Genomic DNA, 24,562 nt, shown 5'->3' with positions numbered 1-24,562 from the left:
AACCCTGCAGCATGCTGTAATCACGTGTACTCACATTAAAATGCTTTAAAAGAAAAGAAGAAAAACATCAGATTTATATGGGAAAATCTTTATTATTGAATTCAAAAAGCGATGTATGACCAGCATCGGTTAGGATGGTAACAAAAATAGTATTAAAAAAAAACAACCCAACCAACAACCACCTTTATCTCTGTGTTAGAGCAGCCCAGGGCTGGCTGGCAGCCGGGAGCGCGGGGCAGAGGGAGTGCAGCAGTGCAGCAGCAGAGCGGGGCAGCTGCGGCTGGGACCTCCTGGCTGCGTCCTTCATTTGATTTTGAGATCCTTCAGTGCCGACTCCAGGCTCTGAAACAAGAAGTTGTTCAACAACTGCCTTATTTTTTTTAATTCCTAAGGTGAGTGGAGCTGTGCAGACCCCAGACTGTAATCAATGGGGACATTGATTACACTGAGCTGGGGCTAAGGAGGGACTGGTGTGGTCGGGGGGCTCGGGAGGGGCCTCACCTTGACGTCCCAGATGCTCATGCCACCGTCCATCCCCGTGGTGCAGAACTGTGAGCAGTTGGCTTTGCCCCCCACCAGCACAGAGATCTGACTGTGGAGCGCAGGGGAGGGAGGTCAGACTGCAGCCCCGGACCCTCCACCCTCCCACGGATGCCCCATTAGCACCTGATGCTGTTCTTGTGCACTGTATCCAGCGCAGCGTTGGCCGTATCAGAGCTCGCCTTCTTATCCAGGTTCTGGAAGCGCTCGCGGGCAGTGAGGCCACGCTGGGAGCTCTGCTTGGGGACATCCAGCTTCCCCCCAAAGCTCAGCGTGCCCGAGCCCTCCTCATAGGTGAACAGCATGGGGTAGCAGTCATGGCCCTGGGGATGAAGTGGTGGTCCTGCTCAGAATCACCTCGTGCTCTGCCCGCCCTCAGCCCAGCCCAACTCACCGCGGCCACCAGGCTGCTCTCAGTGATGAAGGTGACGGCCAGGAGGGGAAGGGTTTCAGTGCAGAGGGAGGCAACGCTGAAAGGGAGGGAGAAAGCAGTGAGCTGAGGTCCTGCTGAGCACAGCTCATGACGTGGGAGTGGGGCTGTGATGCTGCAAGGAGAGGCTGTGCCTCCTCCTGCACCCGGCTCCACTCAGCCCTTGATCCACACCCCAGCTCCACCCCTGCATCATTTTGGGGACCATCCAGCCCACAGAAAAGCAGCTGCCTTCCCCAGCGTGGGCAGCCACAAATCACTGCGTAGCCCATCCCATCCAAAAACTCCCCCAGACCCCTGCAGCCCCAGCCCTGCTTACGCCATCTTCTTGTTGGCATCAGCGAGGCACAGGGTGCTGTCGTGGCTCACCCAGGCCACTCGGTTGCCGCTGGCTGAGAAGCAGATGCTGTGCACCCACCCACAGCTGCTGCTTGACTCAAACATCAGCTCCCCAAACGGCATCTTGGAGCCCCAGGGCGTGGGGCTGGGCCGCTCCTCCACCTCCTTGATGTAGGCTGAGAAGATCCTGGGAAGGAGAAGATCGCCATGGAACAAGCTCCATCCCTGCTCACCCCATAGAGCCCCCTGGGGTCCCCCCCTTTTCCACTCACCGGCACTTGAAGTCGCAGGAGCCGGCAGCCAGCAGCACGTTGTTGGGATGCCAGTCCAGGCTGAGCACTGTGGAGCGGATGGGCTTCTTGATATGTTTGCACACCCACCTGCAGGGAGAGCGGCGTTGGTGCCCCTAAAGCCCCCAGGTACAGTCCATGGCTCTCACACCGCAGTCTGGGGGTGATTGGGGCCCCCAGGAACTGCCCTTGGCTCCCAGCCTGTGTCAGCAGCCGGGCCATGGGGACAGTGCTGTGTCCCCAGCTCTTAGGTCCTGCAGCACTTATGTCCACCTCTCCATCAGGCTCCTCCTCCGTCTCCTCAATGACTCCCCTATCTCACCTCTCTCATCCCCTCTCTCATCCCTCTCCCCCACCTCCCCATCCACCCATCTCCCCTACACCCATTTCCCCACACATACACCCTCATTTCCCCACACATACGCCCCATTCCCCTCCATCCATCCCCACCCAATGCAGGATGGTGACCTCAATGCCGCTCACCAGTCATTCTCCTGCTCGAAGTAGCAGATGGAGATGAGCCGGGAGCCGCTGCCCACAGCAAACTTGTTCTCCTTGGGGGACCACTTCACACAGCGGGCAGCTCGGTTGATCCTCAGGATGACCAAGGTGGGTTTCCAGACGTTGCCCTTCAGGGTCCAGACGTAGGCATTGCGGTCGGTCCCACATGTCACCAGCCGGTTGCTCTCAGGAGCCCAGTCAATGCCTGGAAGGTGGGGGGAGCAGTGATGTGAGGGGAGCTGTGTGGATGGGGACAGGGCATGAGGGGGCCATCTGGAGGTGGGGATGTGGCTGCTCTCTGCCCCTGAGTCCTTCTCTGCTATATTCCCCCAGTCAATTTAATCCCAACCCTTCTACAACCTTATCATCCCATCCCCAGGTGACTCCTGACACACTGAATTGGGACCAGGAACACCAGACACAAACCTTCCTCCCCTTCACAACCCCTGTCCCGAGGCCACCAGTGTCACCGAGTGGGGTTGGGACTGACCTCGGGGCTCGTCCATCCCCATGCACTCACCTGTCACCTGCCCGTTGTGCTCCTTCAGCTCGTGCACCTTGCTCCACTTGGCCCCGTCCTTGCGGTAGATGTGCACCTCGTGGTTATTGGGGCACAGCGCGATCTCTGTGGGGTGAAAGCAGTTCTGACGGCCCCACGCTCGCAGGGTCAGCCCAGGTTTGATGCATCCCTGTCACCAACACAGCCCTTCCCATGCCCAGAGCCCTGAAGGCACAGTAGGGTCCTGCCCCAGCACTGGGCTCTGGTGTCAAACTGTGCTGGGGGAAAAGGGAACACCTCCCCCAAACCCCACAGCTCAACTTCTGCTGTGCCCCAGTCCCAGAGCTCTGCTGGGAGGGATGGGCTGGGGTGGCTGTGAGCGTTTGGTACCCGCTGGCCTCATCCTGGCCTGCACTGCAGCCCCATCACAGAAAGCCCTTTTTGTTCTCTCCCACATCCCCTGTGCGTGGCCGGGAAATGCCATCGGCCATGAATCACCGGCTCTGCTCCACTCCCTCCCCTGCAGTGGGACCGAGGGAGAGTGAGCAAGGAAGCAGGACGTATCCTATGCTGACCCCAAAACCAACGTGCAGGGCAGCACGCGCTGCCCCAGACTCAGCCCCATGGCAGGACCAGCCCCACGCAGGGGATGACGCTGCAGTGGGGACCTTTGGTCCTGGCAGGATGTGATGCCCACCCCCAACATTGTGTTGCCACTGCTTTGGGCTGTCCATTGAGGTTTGGGGGTCGGGTACTTACGGGTCCGGTCCTTGTTCCAGGCATGGCAGCTGATGGGCTCCAGCAGGAAGCTGTGGTAGGCCATGATGTAGGGGCTCGGACTGGGATGAGAATGTTGTCAGGACACCTGGCTGTGGGGACAAACCCGATGGGGGACCCTTTTCCATTTCCACAACCCCCTTGTTGGTATCCCTGGGGGCTCCGAGCTCAGAGCCCACCCCAGTGAGGCTGATGGTTGTTCTGAGGGACTCAGATTTGGGGTGAGATGTTGGAGGGGACGGTGCTGTCTCAGGGCCAGGCACCCCACGTTGAGCATCCAACAGCTGAGTGCCACATCCCAGTGGGTCCCACATCCCAGTGGGTCCCACATCCCAGTGGGTGCCACATCCGTGCCCACCCTGATACCCGCAGCCCTGGCACCGGGAGAGGCAGGAGGAAGCCGTGAGCTCACCCGTAACACCCCGATGCAGGAAGCTGCCGTGGGGCGGCTTCCAGGGACTTCCTACCCACGTCGACACCCCGGCCCTGGGTGGGTGTCTCAGGACCCCGCTGCCACCCCCACCCATCGCACCCCACAGGGCACATTCCCTCCCTCCGGCTGCCCCTACAAACCCTGCGGGGCCGGAGGCGCTCAGGGCTCGCTCCTTCCCAGCTCTCATTTAGGAAGAGCCAAAGCCTCGCGGCGGAGACGCCTCCATCCCATCCATGAGTAATCCCTTCCCCTGCTGCTGCCAGCAGCTGCGGGACGGGCCGGCAGCGAGGAGCTGGAAAGGGAGCGGGTGCCCGGCACAGCCCGACGGGTGTGGGGCTGGGGGAGGCGTGGATTGAAGGGGGGCAAACAGCTCACGGCCGGGGGCGGGGCTGGGGGGGCTTCGAGGTCCCTTCCAAGCCCATCATGCCGTGAGCCTTTGATTGGGCAGCGCGGGGTAAAATCGATGGTGGGGATGCACCGCGGAGATGTGGAGCGGAACGACGCGCTGCGGGTACCACCGGGACGAGCCGCATCGATCTCCTGCTCGGACAGTTCTGGGCCACGAAACGCGCCGTGGGGCAGCGGCGTTGTGGGGTCGGGTTGGATGCTGGGGGCTGTTTGCTTTCCCTCCCCACGCTTCGTGCTCCCCCCGCCCCTCGGGGACGGGCTCTGCGCAGCCGGCAAAGCGGGAGCGGAAGCGCTCGGTACAAACAGCGCAAAAAAAAATAAAGAACTTTCTTTTTTGGCTGCGTGGGGAGCGGTCAGCGCTGTGCTGAGCAATGTGCTGAGCAGTGTGAGCTCCGTCCCTGCCTTCATGCAGCCCCAACAGCGCCCAGCTGCCCCGCACAGCGCTGCGGGCAAAGCACCGCGGCCACATTCAGCCCCTGAGCTGAGCGTCTGAAAGGAGGGAGAGGGGTTGAGGAGGAGAAGGTGAGGCTGGGCCCGGGGCTGCTCGCTTATCTCCAGCACCAGCGCTGAGCTCAGAGCCAGGGGAGCTCGAAGAGAGAACCAAACCCAGACGGGGGCTGGGAGCGGCGCTGGGTTCAGTTGTGCTGCACCTTCTGCGCAGCCATCAGAGCAGAGACCCCCCGGGACTCCCCCATCACCCCAAAGCTCCCACCCACCGCTCAGCCCTGAGGCCGAAGCACGAAGCCCGGCGCGCCCTCGTCCTCCCCCTGGAGCTGCGGGCTGTCACTAGGGGACACCCATCCCCACCGCACCCCTGTCTCGGTGTGGGTGCCCCCGCGGCCCTTATGAAGGCATCGCCGCCCCTTTGAGCACGGGGCAGCCCGGACCTCTTCCCCATATGGGGCAGTTCCCCGACGAGAGGGGCCCGCAGCTCCGGCTCTATGGGCAGCACAGCCCCGGGCGCTGCCTGCAGCTCCCCATCCCCACCACGAGAGAAACACCCAACGGTGGAAAAAAGCGCCCCAAACACGGCGACAAATCCACGAGCGGTGAACACAGCTCCATCCCAAACCCCATCCCAAACCCCATCCCAAAGGGGTTTTGCCCCTTCCCAGCTCCTGGCAGCGGGGAGGTGGTGCCCCACAGCCCGCTCTCCCACCCCTTACCTGCAGAGCAGGGCAGGGCGGTTCGTGGACTCTGGGCAGTCGACACGAACAGCGGAGCCCGGGCAGAGCGCACTGAGCGCTGAGAGTGGCTGCCTGCCCCGCCGAGGCAGCTCCACTTCCCTTTTCCTCTCCGAGAAATGCAACCACTTCCTTACGTGGGCGTTGGGGGAGCGCACAGCAGCTCGGCAGCCGCCCTGCCCCTGTGCGCTGCCAGCAGCGGGGCCGCCCCAGCACCGGGGAGCACCAACCAAACGGGGCAGCGCTGCCCCCGTGGCTGTGGGACCCCGCTGTGCCCGGAGCTGAGCAGGGCTGCCCGCTGGTTCCGCTGAGCCCACGCTCACCCCACGAGTCCCTTTCTTCCTCCTGCCTCGCAGCCATCTGGTTTGCATCCCTTTCCCCTCAGAAACACGACTCCCGATTGTAAGCGCCTGGAGAGCTTTGGTTTGACGGCCCTGCAGTGAGCGGGGTGAAGTCATGCACAGAACGATGCATCTCGTACCGATCACAGCAGGGGCCCATGGGTTTCCCTGCTGCAGGAGGGACGGAGCTGCCCCTATGGAGCAAACCCCCACAGTGCCCTGTTGGAAGCACTGACATCACTTGGGTTTCTCCAGGGCTCAGCTGCCCATGGAGGAGGAAAGCAGTGCTGCTCGGTGCAGGGTGATGGACCAGTCCAGCTCAAGGCCTGGATCGATCCCCCAGCTGCTTTCCCTTCATCTCCTTACAGGGAAAGTTCCTCCCACACCCACTGCTGCTCTCAGGGGGCCTGTGGACAATGAGAAAGGCTGGAGATGGGCCATCACTGCACTGATACGGGACATATCAGCCATCAGACAGAGCTGGAGGTGCACAGCACACAGCACAGAGCGCAGCTGAGCGATGCTTGGTGTGGCTGTTGTTTATATTCCTCCCTCCTTTCATATTATTTGTGCTGTATATCTCAGAACAAAGATATTTCGTTTGAAACATCACACTTTCAAAAGCTGCTTCAGAAGAAACGCGTCCATAGAGATGAACAAAGCCAAAGCCGGGCTCCTCTGTTCATCCTCCACGGCTGGCAGCATCGCTTTGATCCAGAAGACATTTAACTCCATTCTAGCTGATAAACCTGGTGCCACCCAAGTCAGGCTGCAAGCTGAGTAAGCAGTCGTTACTCTACATTCATAAGGAAGAGGAAATTGCAAAGCTACACTTGAGTGCCAGGGGAAAAGGTGGCAGAGGAAAGGAAAGCAGAAGGAGCTGACAAACAGGGCTCTGCATGCAACAAACACTGCAGCTGGAAATGATGCAGCTCCGTAAGGGATAACGTTTGCTCTCAGAGCAGTTGCCGGCTGGGTGAGCCTGTGTTCTGCCCTTCCTGCTCAGTCCCTCAGAGCTGAGAACTGAGCAGGGGATGATGCAGCACTCCGGTTCCAGAGGAAGTGGTGACATTTACTCACTGGGTTGTTGGGTTGTTTTTAACACACTTCTGCATTCTGAACAGAGATGACAAGGTCTCAGACCTTATAAAGCAATGCCTCGAGCCTGAAAATCCACCCCCTGAGCACAGCCTGAACCAAGCTTAAGGCAGTGGTACAGAGAACCTTAATTAGACCACATGAATAAAGTAAGTTCTGTGTAAAGGCCTCAGCACGCTGCCCAGGCTCAGAACTGAACTTCAAATGACTGACCTGAGACAAAGGATCAGTGCAGAGCCATTGCTCGCTGTTACTCCTGTTAAATGTGCTTTGTTACTCCAGCAGTCATTACAAATGGAGCTCTATGTGCTGAGCACTCAGCTCCAACCCGACACGCAGATCTGTGTCATGTCATGGGCTTACAAAGTGATTTGCTTCCCATTTGTCGTCCCTAAGATCTGGATTTGTGCCTTGCTGTCCACAGGCCACCTTCCACACCGCAGCCTGTGCTGCGAAAAGGCTTTGTACAAATCCTAAAAGGCAACCACAGATAATTCTGGTCATCTAAATCTATGACCCTCTGCACAATGGAAAAGGCATCCGGGTTAATTTGCTGCCATTCCCATTCTGAGTGCCAGGCAGAACTCACAGTCAGCAGGATGGAGCCGATCCTCCTCCAGTATCACCACCTCAAAGGAACAAGCCCTGAACGAAGCCCAGCTCAGCCTTCACATCCAGCCTGTCACAGCTCTTGGTCTTCAGCTGCACAGTTAAGATGAACTCTTCCTGTTCTGAGGCCATAAAGTACCAGGTTAAGATTTCTATGCTGAGATCATTCCTACAACACCCCCTTTTTAATCTCTATTAATGGGCACCGAAACACAAAGGATCCTTTTTTCTTTCTTTTTTATTATTATTATTATTTCTAGCAGACAATTTACATAAAATTCCCCTTTTAAGTTAGTGATCCATAACTTCCTGCAATAAACTACTTAAGGAGCAGCTTTGGTAAAGAATGGAATGAAACAACCAACCGAAAAATACAAATACAAATTAAAGAACAATCACAGCTGATTTTGAAACCGACACGATTCACCAAATTTCGATTCAGTAAAGATCTGCCAAGCTGTTCTTTCTCAGTGTTTCCAAATCTTCCACCTTTCTCCTCCCTCCTCAGGTTTGTGCAGACGTGGGAGCTGTGTTCTGTCGAGCAGTTTGTCCTGCTAGATGCTGGAAATCCACCTTTACATGATTCGTAGACCTTGAATAGAGGACTCCAAGGTCTTGGAAGAGAGAAAATTGTAATCACAATGTGCTGAGTATCCAATGTGAAAGAACTCCTTATAAAGGTTGATGTTAAGAAAGGAGCAATGCACAAGACTCGGGATTGCTCTTCTTCAAGAGCCAGACTGCGCTGTAAGCATTCATCTCAATCTCACATGTAGACCAACAGTTCCACGCCCTCCCTAATGAAACAGCATCCAAACAGTTCACACATTGCCTCCGTTTCTCACTTGGCCCCTGTTCCTGCCAAACATTCTGGCATGACATAATGTAAATAATTACTGTCCTAAAAGCTGGTGTAAAGTTTGGGGAGGTCAGCGGAGACCTCTGTTGGTAGATCCTTAGCAAAGCAAAGTACTTGAATTAAATCTTTGGAGGTTTTCAATACAGTGCTTATTGTATTTGTCAATTGTTTGAGGTAACTATGTACTACCCTGGTAAGTTAATTAAGAGATGGCAGGAGCATGTTCTGCAGAAAGACAGTGAACAGAGTCCAAAGGGATGGGAACAAGGAGAGACACTGAGCCTTGTCATATTAATAACTGTTCTACAGCCTGACTGTGGCTAAGCACAGGTTGGAGGAGCAAAGAGCTGGTGGGATTACTGCAGGTACAGCAAGCAATTTCATTACAGAATTAAGTCTGGGTCAGCACCATCTGCTAGGCAAAACATCTTTGCTCTTAAGCTGGATCCTGGCTCTGCCTTGCTCATGGAGTTCACTGATGCACCCCACATTCCAGTCTGGATTTCCTATTTCATGTTAGCAAAACTCACATTAGAGTTGCGCCCCAGAAACTGATGCTAGAGGTTGAAAAAGTAATCAGTGCAACCAGTTCACATAAACACAGCAGTAAAAGCATACCTTAAAGTCCCAGATGGTCATTGCTCCATCAATGCCAGTGGTGCAGAATTTACGACAGTCCCGTTTGTCTATCTCATAAATGGACACCTGGCTGAAAGCAGAGAGCAAGAGCTGTAAGACACCCACCCCTGAGAGCCAAAAAGCTGCCAAGTTTGGGCTGAGTTCAACTCCTACTCTTCCAAAGGGAAACATAAGTATAAGCAGAGCTTATGCTGGATTTCTGACATCGTGCTTCAGGAAAATAAGCAAAGAGAGGATGCTGGACGCTCTTATCACTCAGTGCCTGAAGACTAAACATTTTACTTGGACAAAGACAGTTTGCTTCTGAAATGTTATCATCTTCTAGGCTCACACACTTGTTAAATATAACAACATTTTCCACAATTAGCCTGAATCAATCCTTTCTGATGAATAAATGAATAGAGAAATAACATCTGAAATAAGCAGCTGATATGTGAGTTCCTCTTCCAGGTTAATTCTCCCAACTGTGTTCTGTAGTACTACCAACCTCTTGTGAATTCTTCACATATTTGATAAGATAAACTGCATTCAAGTTACAGAACACATTAAACACGAGCTAACAGGAATAGCATGCACCCAATGTTAATAATTAACATTAACAGCTTCCACCATTCCCAGAAACACACAGCTGTTAGTGAAAGGCCAGGATGGATATGTGATACCAGCTTTGTGGTACACCCTGTGGTACCAAAGGGATGAGGAGCACTCCTTGCCCTCACTTTGGCAGCCAAGACACTCACGTTATACTGTTTTGGTGCAGAGTCTCCAGGGTAGTGTTACGATCTTCTGTAGTGGCTCTTTTATCCATATTTCGGAAGCGTTCCATAGCAGAAATATTGCGCTGGATGCTCTGCTTTGGAATGTCCAGTTTTGAAACGAAGGTCAGCAAGCCACGGTCATCACAGTTAAAAAGCATGGGGCAGCAATCATGGCCCTGCAAGCACAACGTGAGAACATGTGAAGAACCAGAGTTTTCTCTTGTTCTGCTGTTGTTAATTGCAGAAATGTAAAGCTTGACACCATGGAAGCTCTTGCTTATTGCTAACTTCACAACTCATGGTGTTTTTCTCCCTCTCCAAAACACTACAACACTCTACAAGGAGAAAATAAAGGCACTTACAGCTGCCACCACGCTGTTCTCAGAGACAAATGACACGCTCAGGAGTGGAAGGAATTCTGTTTTCAGCTGCGAAACCCTGAACACAAGAATATTTGTTAAGGATCTCAGTGAAATCTCTCATCTTTGGTTCCAGCAAAAAAATAAGAGACAATTCCCAGACAAGGATTACAGGAATAGAATGCAGTGGAGCTCAGCTGTCTTGAGGTGGCACCAAAAGGCTGAAATCCATATTAATTCACCCTCCCACCCCCCTAAAAAAGGTTCAAATTCCAGAAGCCATTAATTTGATCTACAATATAAAACCACTTGATGTTTAAGTTCCTGGCATCAGCTCTTTAGGATGAAAAAGCCTGTGCATTAAATTAGGTCAGTTTCTGTGATTTTTGTAGTAAGGAATTCTAGAACAATCTATACTTAGTGATATTCTCTGCCAGTAACTTACACAGCTGAGGCCATCAGAATTGAAACTCAAAGCTAAGCACGACAATGCCTGGATGATCCACCAGATAACTGTGCTATCAAAATGCACATGAAGTCTCTTCCTTTTTAGTTGGAAAACCATGGAGACTGAGAAATTATTAAGATCAAGAGGGAACTGTTAATTAAATACTTTGATGGATTGGAAACAAGTGATTGTATCCTCACTGAAGATGTCTTAAAAGAAACTTGAATTATAAATATAGAATTGTAAGAATCTACCTTATTTATGCAGGCCTCAAAGTGACTCCTGTAACATACAGTAAACTGGAAACAGCAGCGCCAGCTTTCCTCTTGCTGCTGCAGGCACAACACTGCACACACTGCTTCCTTCTAATGTCCACCATGGAACAGTTAACAGAAAGAGCAAACTTACATCATATTTTTTGAAGCATCAGCGACTGACACAGTGCTATCATGGCTGACCCAGGCCAGGCGGTTACCACTGGCAGAAAAGCTGACACTGTGCACCCATCCACCACTGCCAGCACCCCCGAATTCTGACATCAGCTGCCCAAAAGGCATTTTGGAGCCCCATGGTGTACTGGCAGGCTTCTCATCCACTTCCTTGATGTAAGCAGAAAACACCCTGCAAATACAAGATTTCTGCATGAACAAAGATGTTAAAAAAAAACAGCTGGGAGCTGCACATACATTTCACATTGGAAACAACTGGATGCTTTCTAATTGTACCAAAAGAAAATAAGTACAGTGTCTTTTACCAGTAACCCACACAGGCTGGGAAGTTTCAAGTACACAGAGAGGAAGCAATAACACAAGGATGTAATGCAGGTCGCCTGCTCACAAGTGCTTGTTTCTTTTCTAATCTCTCCACTTGTTTCCAGAAGATGGCACAAAAACACACAACGTCCTTACATTTTTTGCTGCGCTGATTTCCCTTTCATCCCTCTGCAGCGCTATTAACTCTCAGTGTCAATTCTCCAGTTAGAGAAGAACCCAGATCTACCACATGTAATTATGTTCTTAGACAGACTAATAGAAAATTACCCACTTTTTAAGAACGTTCGCTTTTTAGCAGGGTTTCAAAGAAAGAAAACGGATGTTCAGCTGCCAGCACAGGGGCTCTGAACCACCTCAATCTGGCTCCTTATGGAAGGAATGCCTTGAAAGCACAAAATAACACAGTGTTTTTATGGTGGTGGTTTTTTTTCCCAGCACTACAATTTTCAAGATATGTTTAAATAGAAAACCCTCCCCCCTTCCATTAGATTCCTTCTGCATGATTCAGACGTGCCACAATATGGTGTTCCCAACTGTTGCCATGGAAGTTACTCGCACGTCACAGACATACGATTAGAGTCCATTGAACAGGAGAAGCAAGTGAGTGGTGCCATACTACAACCAGAGATATTACAGTAAGAAGGAGAAGCAGTGATCAAACATTCATGGCTGCAGCCAAACTAAATGAAATTATTTTACAGTGAATTGAAGGAAAAGTTGCTTCCCGTACCATCACCACCCTATTTTGTACTTTTAATCTTGTAAGTGTGGAATATGGACTTCAAAAGGTGTCTACTTTCAGTTTATTCAAATAAAGCTGTTCGTTTGGAATGAGAAGGGTTTAACTGTAGCTATATTAGGTACAGATTTTCCGAGAATTAAGTAAGAATTTATGCTCAGCTCTATCAGTTTAAATATAATGTAAGGATAATCCTTCCAGAAACTTAATATTATAGAGAAACCAGAAAGGATGGTTCTCTTAATGTATGGAAATAGGACAAGATGTTTAAAGCAGCAGCCTTTGACACAAGGCAGAAAAATCATTCCTAAGTAGTAAGAGACCTTGAACAGAACTGTTGGCAAAAAAAACGTCTTTTCACTTATTGAAGTCTCCCTCTCAGAACCACCTCAGCTTGAAGGCCCCAGCCTTCAAAGAACATTGGGAAAAGACTTTCATTCCCATAGCAACATTGTTCCAGCAAGTATATACAATTATCACCCATGCTGGTAGCTCTATATATAATATCACAGAATCACAGAATTATCAAGGTTGGAAAAGACCTAGAAGATCATCCAGTCCAACCATATACAAGCACTATTTCTAAAGACAAATGTAAGAGGAGCTCAGCCTCTGTAAAACTGCTGAATATCAACCTGGAGTCTCTTCTGCCCTCCATTATTTTTCCAAACCACCACTCAGCTGCTTATAAGCTGGCAATGTCTCCAGCTAATCCATTTCCTAGTCTTCTCCAGAACCACCTATCAGAACAGATGCGTACTTCAGCCCAGACACGTCTTCTAGCTTTAACAAGTAATTGCAAGTTCCCTACAGGTGGAATTCTGGAGATCTTTAGTCTTTGTTGAGCAAAGACCACTTTCTTCCAGAGCAAACTTTGAAGACACAAGAGCTAAAGCCCAAACTACAAGACCAACATAGATCAGTTGACACGACATCACAGTCCCAAGATGCTTTATGAACACACATGAAAAAATTTCCACGTGAACAGCAGCTGCTTCTAGAAGATGAATGAGTACTTTGCACCACACTATTTTGGGAATGGAAGTGAATGCTTACAGTTTATCTAATTAAAACTGGAGATAAGGCAGGAAAGAGAGACAATTCTCTTCTTCTTGCCCATCTGCCATTTAACATCTCTGCTTACATAAAAAAGTAACAAAGGATTGACTTCAGATGTACGTGTTTTATTCTGAAACAAGGAATGCAACAGTTGGCTCCACCTCCCTCTCCCACTCCTTCTTAGTTATTTTTAGCATCCATCTCGGAGCTTCAAAATTGCCCTATTACATAAAGAAATTAAGAAAATAAGCTTTCATTACTATTCAAGGAACGAGCTATTAAGTAAAGTATGAGCTGAAGTCAATCGCTCTGTATACAGCTCCCCATGCATGCTTCAGTGCAGCGACTCCAGTAAGTCAGCACAAAGCGGCCTGCAGAACCCTCCCTCGTGGTGTAACTTCACAACCCCATCCATCTCAAATGTCGGTCTGCTCTGCAAAAATGGTGCTTTGCTGCACTGAGTTTCAGGTGCATCAATTCCTTGACTTAGCTTACCATATGCACAAATGGTAAGGCTAGAACAGGCAAAGTGAATGAGTGACTCAGGGAAGAGAAAGGTGAGACACCTCCTCTGCAAGCTGCACTAGGATATTGCTTTTAAACTCTAATGAGCAATGGTACATTTCTACCAGATAGCATCTGTAAGTCTAATTTCAGACTAAAAGCTCAGTACCCATTACACCTGTAATAGCAGTACTTCCATGCTCTGCTAGTAAAGAAACTCACCAGCTCATTAAACTCAGTTGTATACCCCAAGAGATAAATGCTAGTAGCCCTAAGCACTCATGCTGCATCAGCAGCAAAGTCTCTTAAGCTGGGTATTTTATTTTGGTAACAACATCATTATGTGATGAGCTGTCTTCTATTCCGATAGCAAATGCTGTCGTCATGCTTGTGCTTCTCACTTGAACCAGTGAGCCAAACTCATTTAGAGATGTTTTATTTTCTCCCACCTGCATTTGAAGTCACAGGATCCAGCAGCCAGCAGAACATTGTTGGGGTGCCAGTCCAGGCTGAGGACAGTAGAACGAATGGGCTTTTTAATGTGCTTGCTCACCCACCTACATTAAAAAAGAAGAGATTTTTACGCAAACACTTCACCCCATTTCTCAAAACCGAAGAAATATGCCTCAAAAACATCACCTTTTCTCAATGACTAAACACAAGCTTTGCTAGAAAACTCACATTATGCCCAAGCCTTGCATATTTTATGTACTGTCTATGTGGTTATAAGTACTACAAAGTCACATTAAATATGCAACTCTTCCTCTGAATCTAATTCATCTTTTAATTTACATTTATAATACACCAGACTGAATTCCTTCACATGAATTTTGCACAGTAATTTCTCGGTCCCTTCCATCTTGTGACCAAGAACTCAGTTTTGACCACTGTGTTGAGCGAAGCAGCATTATTTTGTTACATCACTGAATATACTTCCTCTCCTGCTTCTTCCATTGAGTTACGCAGCCATCTCCTCTGCTTGCCAACTTTTCTAATGTACAACAGCTACAAAATCCAACACATAAATGGGTGAACTGCCAATGATATGGCCAACGTCTGTATCTCAATTGTCTGAAGTACAGTAAAAAGTGGTCCTATTGTTGAATGCATTAACACTAACTTCAATGTGTATCAGCAGATTGAATTTCTTTGAACTGTTTACAAAACAGTGGGTGAATCTGTTATTCACTGGGTGGACTTTGGGATGCTGGTGGCTTTTCTTTGAATCTACTTCCATCCGCAGTTCTAAGGGTCACATTAAATTATGCATCTTCAGCACGGGAGAGTCTTGATTCTTCTACAGCCAACTGAGGTAGAGAAAACGTTAATATCTGAATGTATTGGAAAGTGTAAAAGTCCCAAACAGTCTTTAAAGTGAATTTTGCAGATGGTCTCTTTGTTTAGCATCTCCACATGGACACTTGTACAGTGATGTATAGTGACAACAATGCAAAGATGGTACAAGAGCGGTGGTGATTTCACCTATACGTGATATGGTAAAACATAGCTCCGATACATATAGCTACAAATGTAGGTCTCTTAAAATCAGAAGCTCCAATTTTACCAAGATAATACCAGTAGTAGAAATGTTTGATGTTCCTGTCTGATATCTATGAATTATGATGAGAATAAACAACAGCACACAGAACAGGTAAATGACAACCTTGAATATCTGCTATTAGACCACCCTGGAGATATCTGACAGATATCTGACTTTTTTTATTGACAAGAAATGATCCAGTATAGAAGATGCAAGACCAAGTTATTTATTCAGTCAGGAATGAGTGTGGGGCAGGAGGAAACAAGTGGTAAAGAGATGTCTGCTCTGCAGAAATTCTTGTGCTTTTAAAAGAGCAACTTCAGTTTATGGCAGTCAATGAGGATACACCTACATCAACACACGTAACCTGAAAACACACTAAATCAAAGACCTTTAGGTACTACACTACAGTAAAGAAGTAAATGAAAGAACTGCCAAAGCCTATTCCTCTTTATTGCCAGAAGATTTTAGAATTAGTAAAATAATGTAGTTATGCTAAGTGTAGAAATGCTAAGTCATGGCTTGAAGCAGTGATTGAGCACCCGGTGGGAAGGCAGGGCCAACCCAGAGGAGCTCAGGTGTATGCAATACATCTGAGTGATCAGAAGGGTAGAGGCAGGATCCACCCCTTCCCAGACCTCATTTAAGGGCTGGCAGTGAAGGTAAGGGGATCTTGCTGTAGATCTCTGTCTGCTGGAGGTGCTTCAAAGGTAAGCAAATTTTCTTTGTTTCTGTGTTTGTGGTTGCTGTGTTTGTGCTTGACTTCATTTGCTGCAGCCAAAGACTTTGCCATTCTGCTATTATTGCTGTCCTTACCATCATGTTAAGTGTTAGAAATAGTAACTTAGCCTTTATCTTCCCTAGGCAGCCCTCACAGGTATAAACAAAAAAAAAAAAAAATCAAACAACTCACCAGTCATTTTCAGATTCAAAGTAGCACACGGATATAAGTCGAGCTCCACTTCCTACAGCAAATTTGTTCTCCAAGGGAGACCATTTCACAAAGGTGGCTGCACGGTTAATTCTCAGGATTACAAGTGTTGGTTTCCACACACCATCCTTCTGACTCCACACGTAGGCGTTGCGGTCTGCACCGCAGGTTACAATGCGGTCGCTTTTGGGAGCCCAGTCAATACCTGCAATTCAGTCTTCATGTTAGTATTATTTCCCATTTGCTTTACAGTGATTCAAAAGTCTCACAGACTTCTCTCCCCCAGAGAGTTATTAGTCTTGTGTTGGCATTCCCCTTGCTCCCTTATTCTCCTGGTGCTGTTTTAAACTGTTATGGATATCAGTTCCTCCATCCAACTTGCACCAAAACTGTAGACCTCAAACTTTAAGATTCTGAGCAGAGAATCTGCTTACTGGACAAGGTAGATCAACAGCTTGCCAACAGGTGGAGCTCTGCAGGCTGGCTAAAATCCAGCCACAGGCACTCCTTGAACCACTGACTTCTGCATGAGGCTCATTATGAACAACTGAAACTCAGCAATTCTAAAGCCGTGCACGAGCATTTAATGTCTGCTTGATGCCAGACTGCAGTATGATCTGAAAGCTGAGCTAACAAGGTGCTGAGGTTTTTTCAGTTAGCAGGCATTGAACTTCATGTACTAGTGCAATCCTTACCCTTATTCCATGCCTACTTAAGTTGTGCCATGAGAAAGTCTAGCAAGCAAATATAAAATTAATGAAAATCATAAGATACAACAAATCAAAACCTTTGATAAACTTGTTATTGCTTCTTTTCCTTTCCTATGCAAAGGAAGATGTTCTCAACTGGAAAATCTCCTGGCAACATTATCCTTTAAGACCCTTCTTTGAGGTGCAGGGTGTAAACTCTCCTGCCACAGAACTGTACTTGAACTGTTTTCCCTGTGTTCTGTATTAAAAACATCCCTTAAGTGCACAAACTACAAAAAGGATTAGGGATTATTTGAACTAACTTGTACTGCTTTGTTCATATACGATCCCCTTCAAAGTAGGGTTATGTTTAAGAAGTTCAATTTCTGAAGTGGTTGTTAATCTGAAACTAGAGTTACGTGAGTCAATCCTGCATTGCTTTTGAAAAGGACATCACTGTGCCCTTTTTTACTCTCTCCATCATTCTCACATCTCCCTTACATTAGCACCAGCATTCTGATTCTGAACTTGCCTTAGATCTTTAATAGGAAACGAACTTTGCAAGAGTGAATAATCTTCAAGACACAAGAAGGCAACACTAGGAAACTTGTCCCTTATAGTCAGGATTCAGAGTGGCAGCAGCCTCCTGTCAGAGGCAACAAGTGGTTTGAACAGTCCTGTGCCTAACCACAGTTTAGGTCCACCCTATAAGGCAACTGCAGCACTTAGTATTCCAGAGGTATAAGCTACGCTGGAAAGGAGTGCAAGCTCTTTTCCCAAGTTATGAATATTTGGCTTCTCTCTAACATCAACAGGTAGAAGTAAAATGTAGAGAAAAGCCTCTGGGTGAATGGTACATCATTTGTAAATTCAACCCAAATAACTCCTCACAAAAGAGCAAGTGCAGTTGTGCTCTGAATATAAAAACTAGATCAACTGAATAAAGTTCCTGCAAAATGCTGTTAGGCAGACAGCTTTGCCATTAGTGAGTTGAGGATGGAGTAAAGGATACTCCTGCTTTGGTCAGGTTCTTTTATTATTTCCATTTCCTTAGAGGATTAAGTCCTTATCGAAGTATCACATGTACCAAAAAAAGACAACAGGACAGTTTTATTTTTTCAAATTAACACCTTGTGACTTGTGGAAGTTCCAACTTTTTTGTACATGGCTCTGTAGTAACATGTGCTCACTGGCTGTCTGTGCTGTTTGAGACTTATCACTTCAAATGCAATTGTACCTCAGAACTGTCCTTATGTATGGGAGCTGTTGAGTCACGGCCTGAACCACTGATTGAGCACCTGGAGAAAGGACCTGGTCAGCCCAGGGAGCACAGGTGAAGGCAATTCAGCTGTGTAATAGGAAGGGGTAGAACCTGGCTGCACCTCTTGTAGACCTCACTTAAAGGCTGACTGCCACAGGGGAAGGATCTCTGCTTGGAGACCCCATCTCTTGTGGAGCTTTCCTTGTGAGCCTGAATCTTCAGAGACAGGTGAGCACCTTTCCTTTCTAACTCCATCCCATTTGTGCTACTCCCTTTGTTATTGCATTCCTGTATCACCCTTCCACTGTGTTGATCTTTTGGATTGTAACACCCTGTAAGACCAAATTACAGCCACCAGAGAAGTGTTAAAATATGAATCTTCAGGAATCCAATCTTTTCCTGAACATGGCCAAAGCAGGTTATTTTTTTTTGTTGACTTGTTTTTCACTTTGCAGTCAAGTTGGTTCTTAAAGCTTTCCTCAGAGTCTGGCTTGAAAGAACTGCTCTTTCTGTTCACTAAGAATGCTACACAAATGTTTCTCTGCATTAGCACTGAGAAAGAGAAGGACTCTTTTTCTATCAGCATCTGTGGCACATAAAACACTTAAGATCCTATAGCCAGTGTACTGTAGCAAAGAGAAAGGAGAAATGTACCAATACAAACTTGGTGAAATGAGTCCCTGAAACAGGCTATTTGTTGCAGATGCAGACAGAAGCCACGACCCAACAGTCTACTGCATGCAGGCCAGGAAAATGCAACAAAGTTCCCCATAAAGTAGGAATTATAACATACAAGGAGATCTATTTATTGCAGATTTCCTATTCAGATGCTTGGCTAGAGAAAGAAGGGTGCAGGGAAATTGCTGTCTGGCACAGTGTGCTCTTTGCTTACCTGTAATGTGTCCATTGTGTTCCTTTAGCTCATGAGCTTTTACCCACTGGCTCCCATTCTTCTTGTAGATGTGAACTTCATGATTATTAGGACTAATGGCAATTTCTTGTAGAAGAAAAGAAACAGTCCATTAGTACAGAAAGCTCTTTTTAATATCTTTTTACTTGGGGAAAACTTCTCAGTCTAAAACTTGTAATGCTCTGAAAGTTAAGAGTACATAGGCCTTGTAAATGATGGGCTAACATCCCTGCTGGGTAATATCAAATAATGATGGTTGTAACACAATTGTAAGTACACTGAACAGAAAGACAGTGCATTTAGAATATAACTATCCTTCTTTAGCAGAAGACTATATATAAAAAGAAAAGGCTGGGTTTGGGGCTGGGAAATAAGAGGTTAAAGAGTATGAGATAAGTCATGTTCTCATGAGGTAAAGACCAAGGCAAAACTTTCTGGAGCTCCACTAAGACTGGGTTTGCTCATATGTCAAAGTTTCAAAAGAGGGTCTAAAAATCAAAACCAGATTTAGGAATGTAACGTGCTTTTTGGGTTATAAGTGTAGCGTTATGTATTTGACCACATCTTTCTTGAATGTGGTCCAGAAGGTTTCAAGATGATCCGATTGACAGCACAGAGAAAAGAGCAGTTGAAAAAGTAAATGAAAAGGTTACTTACGAGTACGGTCTCTGTTCCATGCATGGCAGGTGATTGGCTCCAATAAGAACTGATGTAGAGACATTCCGAGTTAAAGATATTCCTATGTTGTAAAAGTTGGGGGGGGGGGGGGGGAAAACGTAAAGATGTAAAAATGACAACAAAGCACTTCAAAGTTAAACAGTTATAAAAACAAATCGGTCTTGAACATCTACAAAGGCTGCTTCAGTCCATTATGATGATCTATCTACTGTGCATGTGTCATTGTAGATTAAGACCTTTCCCTGTGTGCCCCAAGATCTTTAGTAGGTCAATGAATTGCTCTAAAAGGTGTATGCACTTGCTTCTTCCTGTATCCTCATAAGAGGAAACAGGTTCTTATGAAATTAACACACCTAAGAATTTAACTGGGGAATTAGAATACTTAAATAAGAAATTCAGTGATGTCTCAGTGAACTGATTTGACATTCTGGTGTGTATTGTAGTGCTGTGAGCCTCAGTGAAGCCTTTTTCTTTTCCATCCATCAGGAGGTTAAGCTGATGTGCTCAGATGTGACTGTAATCTGCTGATGTGTTGCTTGATAAAACTACTTATGTGTATCCTAGGGAAAAACTACTAACATCAGTAATTAATTACTAATTCCTTCAAATTAATCCTAACAATTAACTGCTTTATGGCTTCCATCCTTATGAGACTCAAACAGTGAAAGATCAAATTGAATTCTTTGGGTTTGTGAATGCTTTCTTACAAAGCGAGACGCCCAGTTTTTCTTTTCTCTTATGAAAGAGACAGTGCAAACAGGTGACTGCGAAGCTGTTTAAAATATCAGATCTTATTTCTGTGTCCTGTGTTAATCAAGGACAGCATAAACGGATGGAAGGTAGCACTGTAACAACTCAAGGTCACCTGCAACAGCTGCAATGTGCACAGCTCAACACACACAACTTGGATTTGTCCATTTCTTCTTCCTTTCACATATTAAACAAACTTTTGTAGCAATTTATCCATGGCTGATGGCACGTTGTCGGTCTGCCCCACTGCATACATCTAAAAAGCACCATCTCTGTGATGTCACTCCAAGACATCCACACCCATCGCAGCCTGAAATTACAACATAGCCAAGTATGGCCATGTTAGCAGAGGGTGGAGACTTCAGGACAAGGTAGGAATTTGGAAGCAAACAGGAAATGAACGGCAGTCCCACAGAAACTCAGGAGTGAATGAGAGATGAGTAACCCCTTACAGAGCTGAGCACTCCCCTGCTTTAAGAAATATGCCTAAAGTCCTGAGTAGAGATGATGCAGCATTGTTCCTATATATATATAATAATCTATATTATATATGAAAGCCATGATCTGCAGTGTCATCAAATGTACTCAAAGCTCATTTAGCTGAACTTCATTTTAAGTCCAGTTCATAATTGTAACTATTCTAATTTTCTTCTAATAACCTTATGCTAAAGATCACATAAAGCTGCTATTTGAGTACAGCCCTCAGAAGAATAATTACTTATTTTTATTAATGTGAGAGAACTGCCATGATCCAAGTTACCTCTGACCTTGGGCAGCTATGGTGTGAGATTCCATGCATTAACATAAGCAAAACATCACAGCAAATTGCTTTTTCCCCAGTCTTGCTTTAATACATGCCAGCAATTCAGTAGCAGTGCATTTCCATATACAGGAAAAGCTGACGAGCTCTTCTACCAACAGGGAATGCTCAGCCTTTTTGATTCTTTCCAAATACAAAGTAAAACTATCCAATCTCTGCTGCCTGAAGAATGCAGCTATTTCTAATGCAATCCTCGTGCTTTCTGCACAGATTGGCTCCCTGTACAAACACTGCTGTCCCATCCTAACAGCTCCTAGTTCAGAGATTGTTTTGCTCACTAACCTACAGGCTGTTCCCAAAGCTTACAGCTGGACAAGGGACATGATGCATCCTCATCCTTCGTCTCAAGCACCACAACTCACAGCAAGCAGGTAACGTTCATTAAGAAAGAACAGTGATGACAATCTCAAAGAGCACAAATATTTGCCATCTGATCGTTGCAATATTATTTCCTTTGGGGAGATAAATACTGTTTGTAAGATCTTACGAAGATTTATTTCTTATCAGTGGCTGAATGACTTAATGTAGCCAATACAGCATAAACCCCACAGTGTTCTCCTGTCTGCCAAGCTCAGGTTTTAACATAGGAAAGGCAGTGTCAAGGTAACTTTGTTAGGTAGATAGAGCTTCCTTTCAAATGCAAACTAATTGTCCTTGTTTCAATATTTTCTTTTAAGGGCAGGATGACAAAATTCCTCCTGCTCACCCACACGGCCCCTCAGAAACTCAGCCCTGAGAAGCCCAGGACTGAGCTGCTGTCACCTCTCAAGAAGCACGAGGTAGGGAAACAGCGAGGAGATGCTTCCAAATTGCAGACAGTGTGAGTGTGAGAGCTGCTGTAAATCTCTGCCTATTTCCAGAGCTGCCTGTGACTGATCGCTGCCTCCCCCCGCTGTCATATCGGCCCGTTCCCGTCGGGGCGGTGGCCGCACTCAGCCGGGCGGTGCCGTCCCACACAGGTGCCCGGTGCTGAGGCCGCTGTGCGGTGCGGACAAGGACGGAGCTGCCCCGCCGCCCCCTCTCCCGGCCCACCCGCCCCTCTATGAGCACAGGGCCGGCTATGGGCCCCGCACGGCGGGCAGGCCGCGGCTGAGTGCTGCAGAGCCGCCGCCCCCTCAGCAGCTGGGCCTGAGGGCGGCCAGCCGTTCGGTCGGGGCCGGGACTCACCTGAGGCTGCGGGGGCGGAGCGGGGCTCGCGGACTCTGGGCAGTCAACGCGACTCCGCTCCGGGCGGCGGCGGCGGCCGAGGGGAGGGGTGGGAAAGGGGGGCGGCCCGGCACTGACAAGGGAGCCAGGAAACGCGCACTGCGCATGCGCGCCGCCCGCCGGCCAACCCCGCGGGATGCGCGTGCGCCATGCTGACAGGGAGGGGGGGGTGTCGGGGCGTGACGGGAAGGCGTTGTGCGCATGCGCGGGGGGGGAGGGAGGAATGTGCCGCACACAAAGGCGGCGGGCGGGTTGGGGGCGCATGCGCAGTGTGGGGATGTGGCACACACATGGGGGGGGGCTTCACGTTGTGTGTGAGGGGGGTCTATAGGTGTAAGAGGGGTCTATGGCTGTGTGAGGGGGGGGTCTATAGGTGTGAGAGGGGGGTTTATAGGTGTGAGAGGGGTCTATAGGTGTAAGAGGGCTCTATGGCTGTGTAAGGGGGGTCTATAGATGTGAGAGGGGGTCTCTTGCTGTGCGAGGGGGCTCTATGGCTGTGTGACGGGGGCTGTAGCTGTGTGAGGGGGGTCTATAGGTGTAAGAGGGCTCTATGGCTGTGTGAAGGGGGTCTATAGGTGTAAGAGGGCTCTATGGCTGTGTGAGGGGGGCATGCTGTGCCTCGGTGGATGGAGGGAGCAAGGCAAGCTGTGTCCAGCATGGCAGAGCTGGTTGGGGTACAATGTACTTGGTGTCAGCGCTTGTCTGGGGAAATACCTTTAGTCCATTACTCATCTGTAATGAAACAGCCCCTGTAATTGCTGTGTTTGGAGATGGGGTCAAGTTTGAGCTTGTATTAATGCACTGTCAGAGGGCTAGAATGCAAAGAGGGGAACTCTATGGGAAAAAGCATCAGGTAGTACTGTGTGCTTATAACTGTGGGGCTGGTTGTATTGATGTTAGGAAAGGCAGCTGTGTGTTATAGGAAGGGATGGAGGAGCTGCTGTGGGCTGCAAGCTGAATGGCAATGTCCTGCTGTTAGAGCAGTGAATGCCATGCAGGTCTGTATAGTGCTAATAGGATACAGGCATCCTGCCATGCTGAGCTGTGCTAAAACGGTGTGTCCAGTGCTGAGCCATGAGCAAAATTCGTGTGATTTAGAGGAAAAAGGGTAAAAATAATGCTCAGTCTTTGAACACATGACTGTTACAGAGCTGGAGGGAACAGAGAGCCACAGACGTAAGTCTTCAAATAGATAAAAGGATGCTGCCATGAGGGAAGGGACAATTTGTTCTCTCGTGTCCATTGGGGATAGTAGGGTGAGGAGCCATAAGCTAAAGTAGCAGGCAGATGACTAGGCAACATGGAGGCTTTTCTTAGAGGTTTTAAGAATAGATCAGACAAATATTTCTCACAATGGGTGAAGTACAATGGAAGGTCTTTCATTCAGGAAGGAGACTTTGCTTAATGGGCTCCTAAACCGGTGCTGCTGTGGTTCTTCAGCCCTGAGATACGTAATGGCTGCAGCCCTTATTGGCTTAACGATAAAACTAGTTCAGCTGCACAGATTAAGGATGCTCAACTAGGCCAAGTAACGTTACATAACGGGAATGAAATTGACTTTAAGCATGGCTTTATGTTTTCAAAACCATTTTCAGCAGATGGGGTGAAAGTATCTAAATGAGGAACTCTGCAGAGCTTTTAAGCATTAAAGGCTTCATCTTCAGCATAGCTTTCCAGAGCACGTTCCACCTTTGTTCCTGTGGTATTGCTGGTGCAATTTAACTGTGGTAATCCAGAAAGGATGCCAATGTTTTGGAGATTAAGGCCTTGCAAGCCAAATCAAACTGATTGTAATAAAAGTAGTATAGTAGTATGGCCTTAGGATATACTTGGTGGGGGGGGGGGGGAGGCCAGGAAGAGCTGGGACATTGTTTTGTATGCAAGGGCATATAGTTGGTAACAGCTACTCAAAAAGCGGGTTGCTATATAACAAAAGGGTATTTGCAGATAACAGTGCTTAGTTTGAGAGGCCTTCGAGATGTGTGTTATTCATCTCACTACTGGAAAACGCAGCAATTTCTGACACTGAGCATTATATCATATCTGATGCTTAAAAGGGGGACACATGAAAGGTCATTTTTTCCTAATTGCATCCTCTGCAGTCCTAGAACTGCCATTTAGGTCACTATTTATCAAGATTGATTCTCATCAGAAATACTCTTGAATTATGATGAGTGCTTGCCTTAAGGT

At 47.8% G+C, this 24,562-nt stretch overlaps 2 protein-coding genes and 1 long non-coding RNA gene across 5 annotated transcripts in view; 1 reads left to right on the top strand and 2 right to left on the bottom strand.

Annotated features, from left to right (window-relative positions):
- Positions 1–72: 72 nt before the first annotated feature.
- Positions 73–5,483, bottom strand: ARPC1B (actin related protein 2/3 complex subunit 1B). Of its 2 annotated transcripts, none has more exons than XM_015876668.2 (10): positions 5,384–5,483; positions 3,359–3,468; positions 2,621–2,725; positions 2,083–2,305; positions 1,582–1,689; positions 1,290–1,496; positions 935–1,010; positions 667–863; positions 502–592; positions 73–342 (listed from the first exon to the last, which is right to left on the bottom strand). In XM_015876668.2, the coding sequence occupies exons 2-10, from the start codon at positions 3,420–3,422 to the stop codon at positions 304–306; spliced, it is 1,110 nt and encodes a 369-aa protein (XP_015732154.2). In that variant the 5' UTR covers positions 3,423–3,468; positions 5,384–5,483; the 3' UTR covers positions 73–303. The 2 variants fall into 2 exon arrangements, with proteins under 2 accessions (XP_015732154.2, XP_015732153.2); XM_015876667.3 differs by lacking the exon at positions 5,384–5,483 and adding an exon at positions 3,950–4,153.
- A 2,186-nt stretch (positions 5,484–7,669) lies between these two features.
- ARPC1A (actin related protein 2/3 complex subunit 1A) lies at positions 7,670–22,473 on the bottom strand. Its single transcript, XM_015876666.2, has 10 exons — positions 22,334–22,473; positions 19,576–19,657; positions 18,901–19,005; positions 16,041–16,263; positions 14,037–14,144; positions 10,921–11,133; positions 10,068–10,143; positions 9,688–9,881; positions 8,927–9,017; positions 7,670–8,063 (listed from the first exon to the last, which is right to left on the bottom strand). Exons 2-10 carry the CDS (start codon positions 19,637–19,639, stop codon positions 8,025–8,027), a joined length of 1,113 nt encoding a protein of 370 aa, XP_015732152.1. The 5' UTR covers positions 19,640–19,657; positions 22,334–22,473; the 3' UTR covers positions 7,670–8,024.
- Positions 21,837–24,562, top strand: part of LOC107320634 (uncharacterized) — a 16,370-nt gene continuing 13,644 nt past the window's right edge. For both annotated transcript variants that reach the window (XR_014933814.1, XR_014933813.1), the window contains exon 1: positions 21,837–21,945. This is a non-coding gene — a long non-coding RNA (uncharacterized LOC107320634). The remainder of the gene's footprint in view (positions 21,946–24,562) is intronic.

The sequence above is a fragment of the Coturnix japonica genome, chromosome 13 (assembly GCF_054131305.1).
Source record: "Coturnix japonica strain WE chromosome 13, WE-NBRP24, whole genome shotgun sequence".
Lineage (NCBI taxonomy): Eukaryota > Metazoa > Chordata > Aves > Galliformes > Phasianidae > Coturnix > Coturnix japonica.
This window is presented reverse-complemented; position numbering and strand designations above follow the sequence as displayed.

Coding starts and splice junctions, on each gene's coding strand:
- ARPC1A (XM_015876666.2), bottom strand. CDS start 19,639: ATGTCTCTACATCAGTTCTTATTGGAGCCAATCACCTGCCATGCATGG. Junction 14,145..16,040: donor TTTGAATCTGAAAATGACTG/GTGAGTTGTTTG, acceptor TTTTTAATGTAG/GTGGGTGAGCAAGCACATTA. Junction 9,018..9,687: donor CTGCACCAAAACAGTATAAC/GTGAGTGTCTTG, acceptor CTCTGCTTTCAG/CCAGGTGTCCATTTATGAGA.
- ARPC1B (XM_015876668.2), bottom strand. CDS start 3,422: ATGGCCTACCACAGCTTCCTGCTGGAGCCCATCAGCTGCCATGCCTGG. Junction 1,011..1,289: donor GATGCCAACAAGAAGATGGC/GTAAGCAGGGCT, acceptor CCTCCCTTTCAG/CGTTGCCTCCCTCTGCACTG. Junction 593..666: donor GTGCACAAGAACAGCATCAG/GTGCTAATGGGG, acceptor TGCGCTCCACAG/TCAGATCTCTGTGCTGGTGG.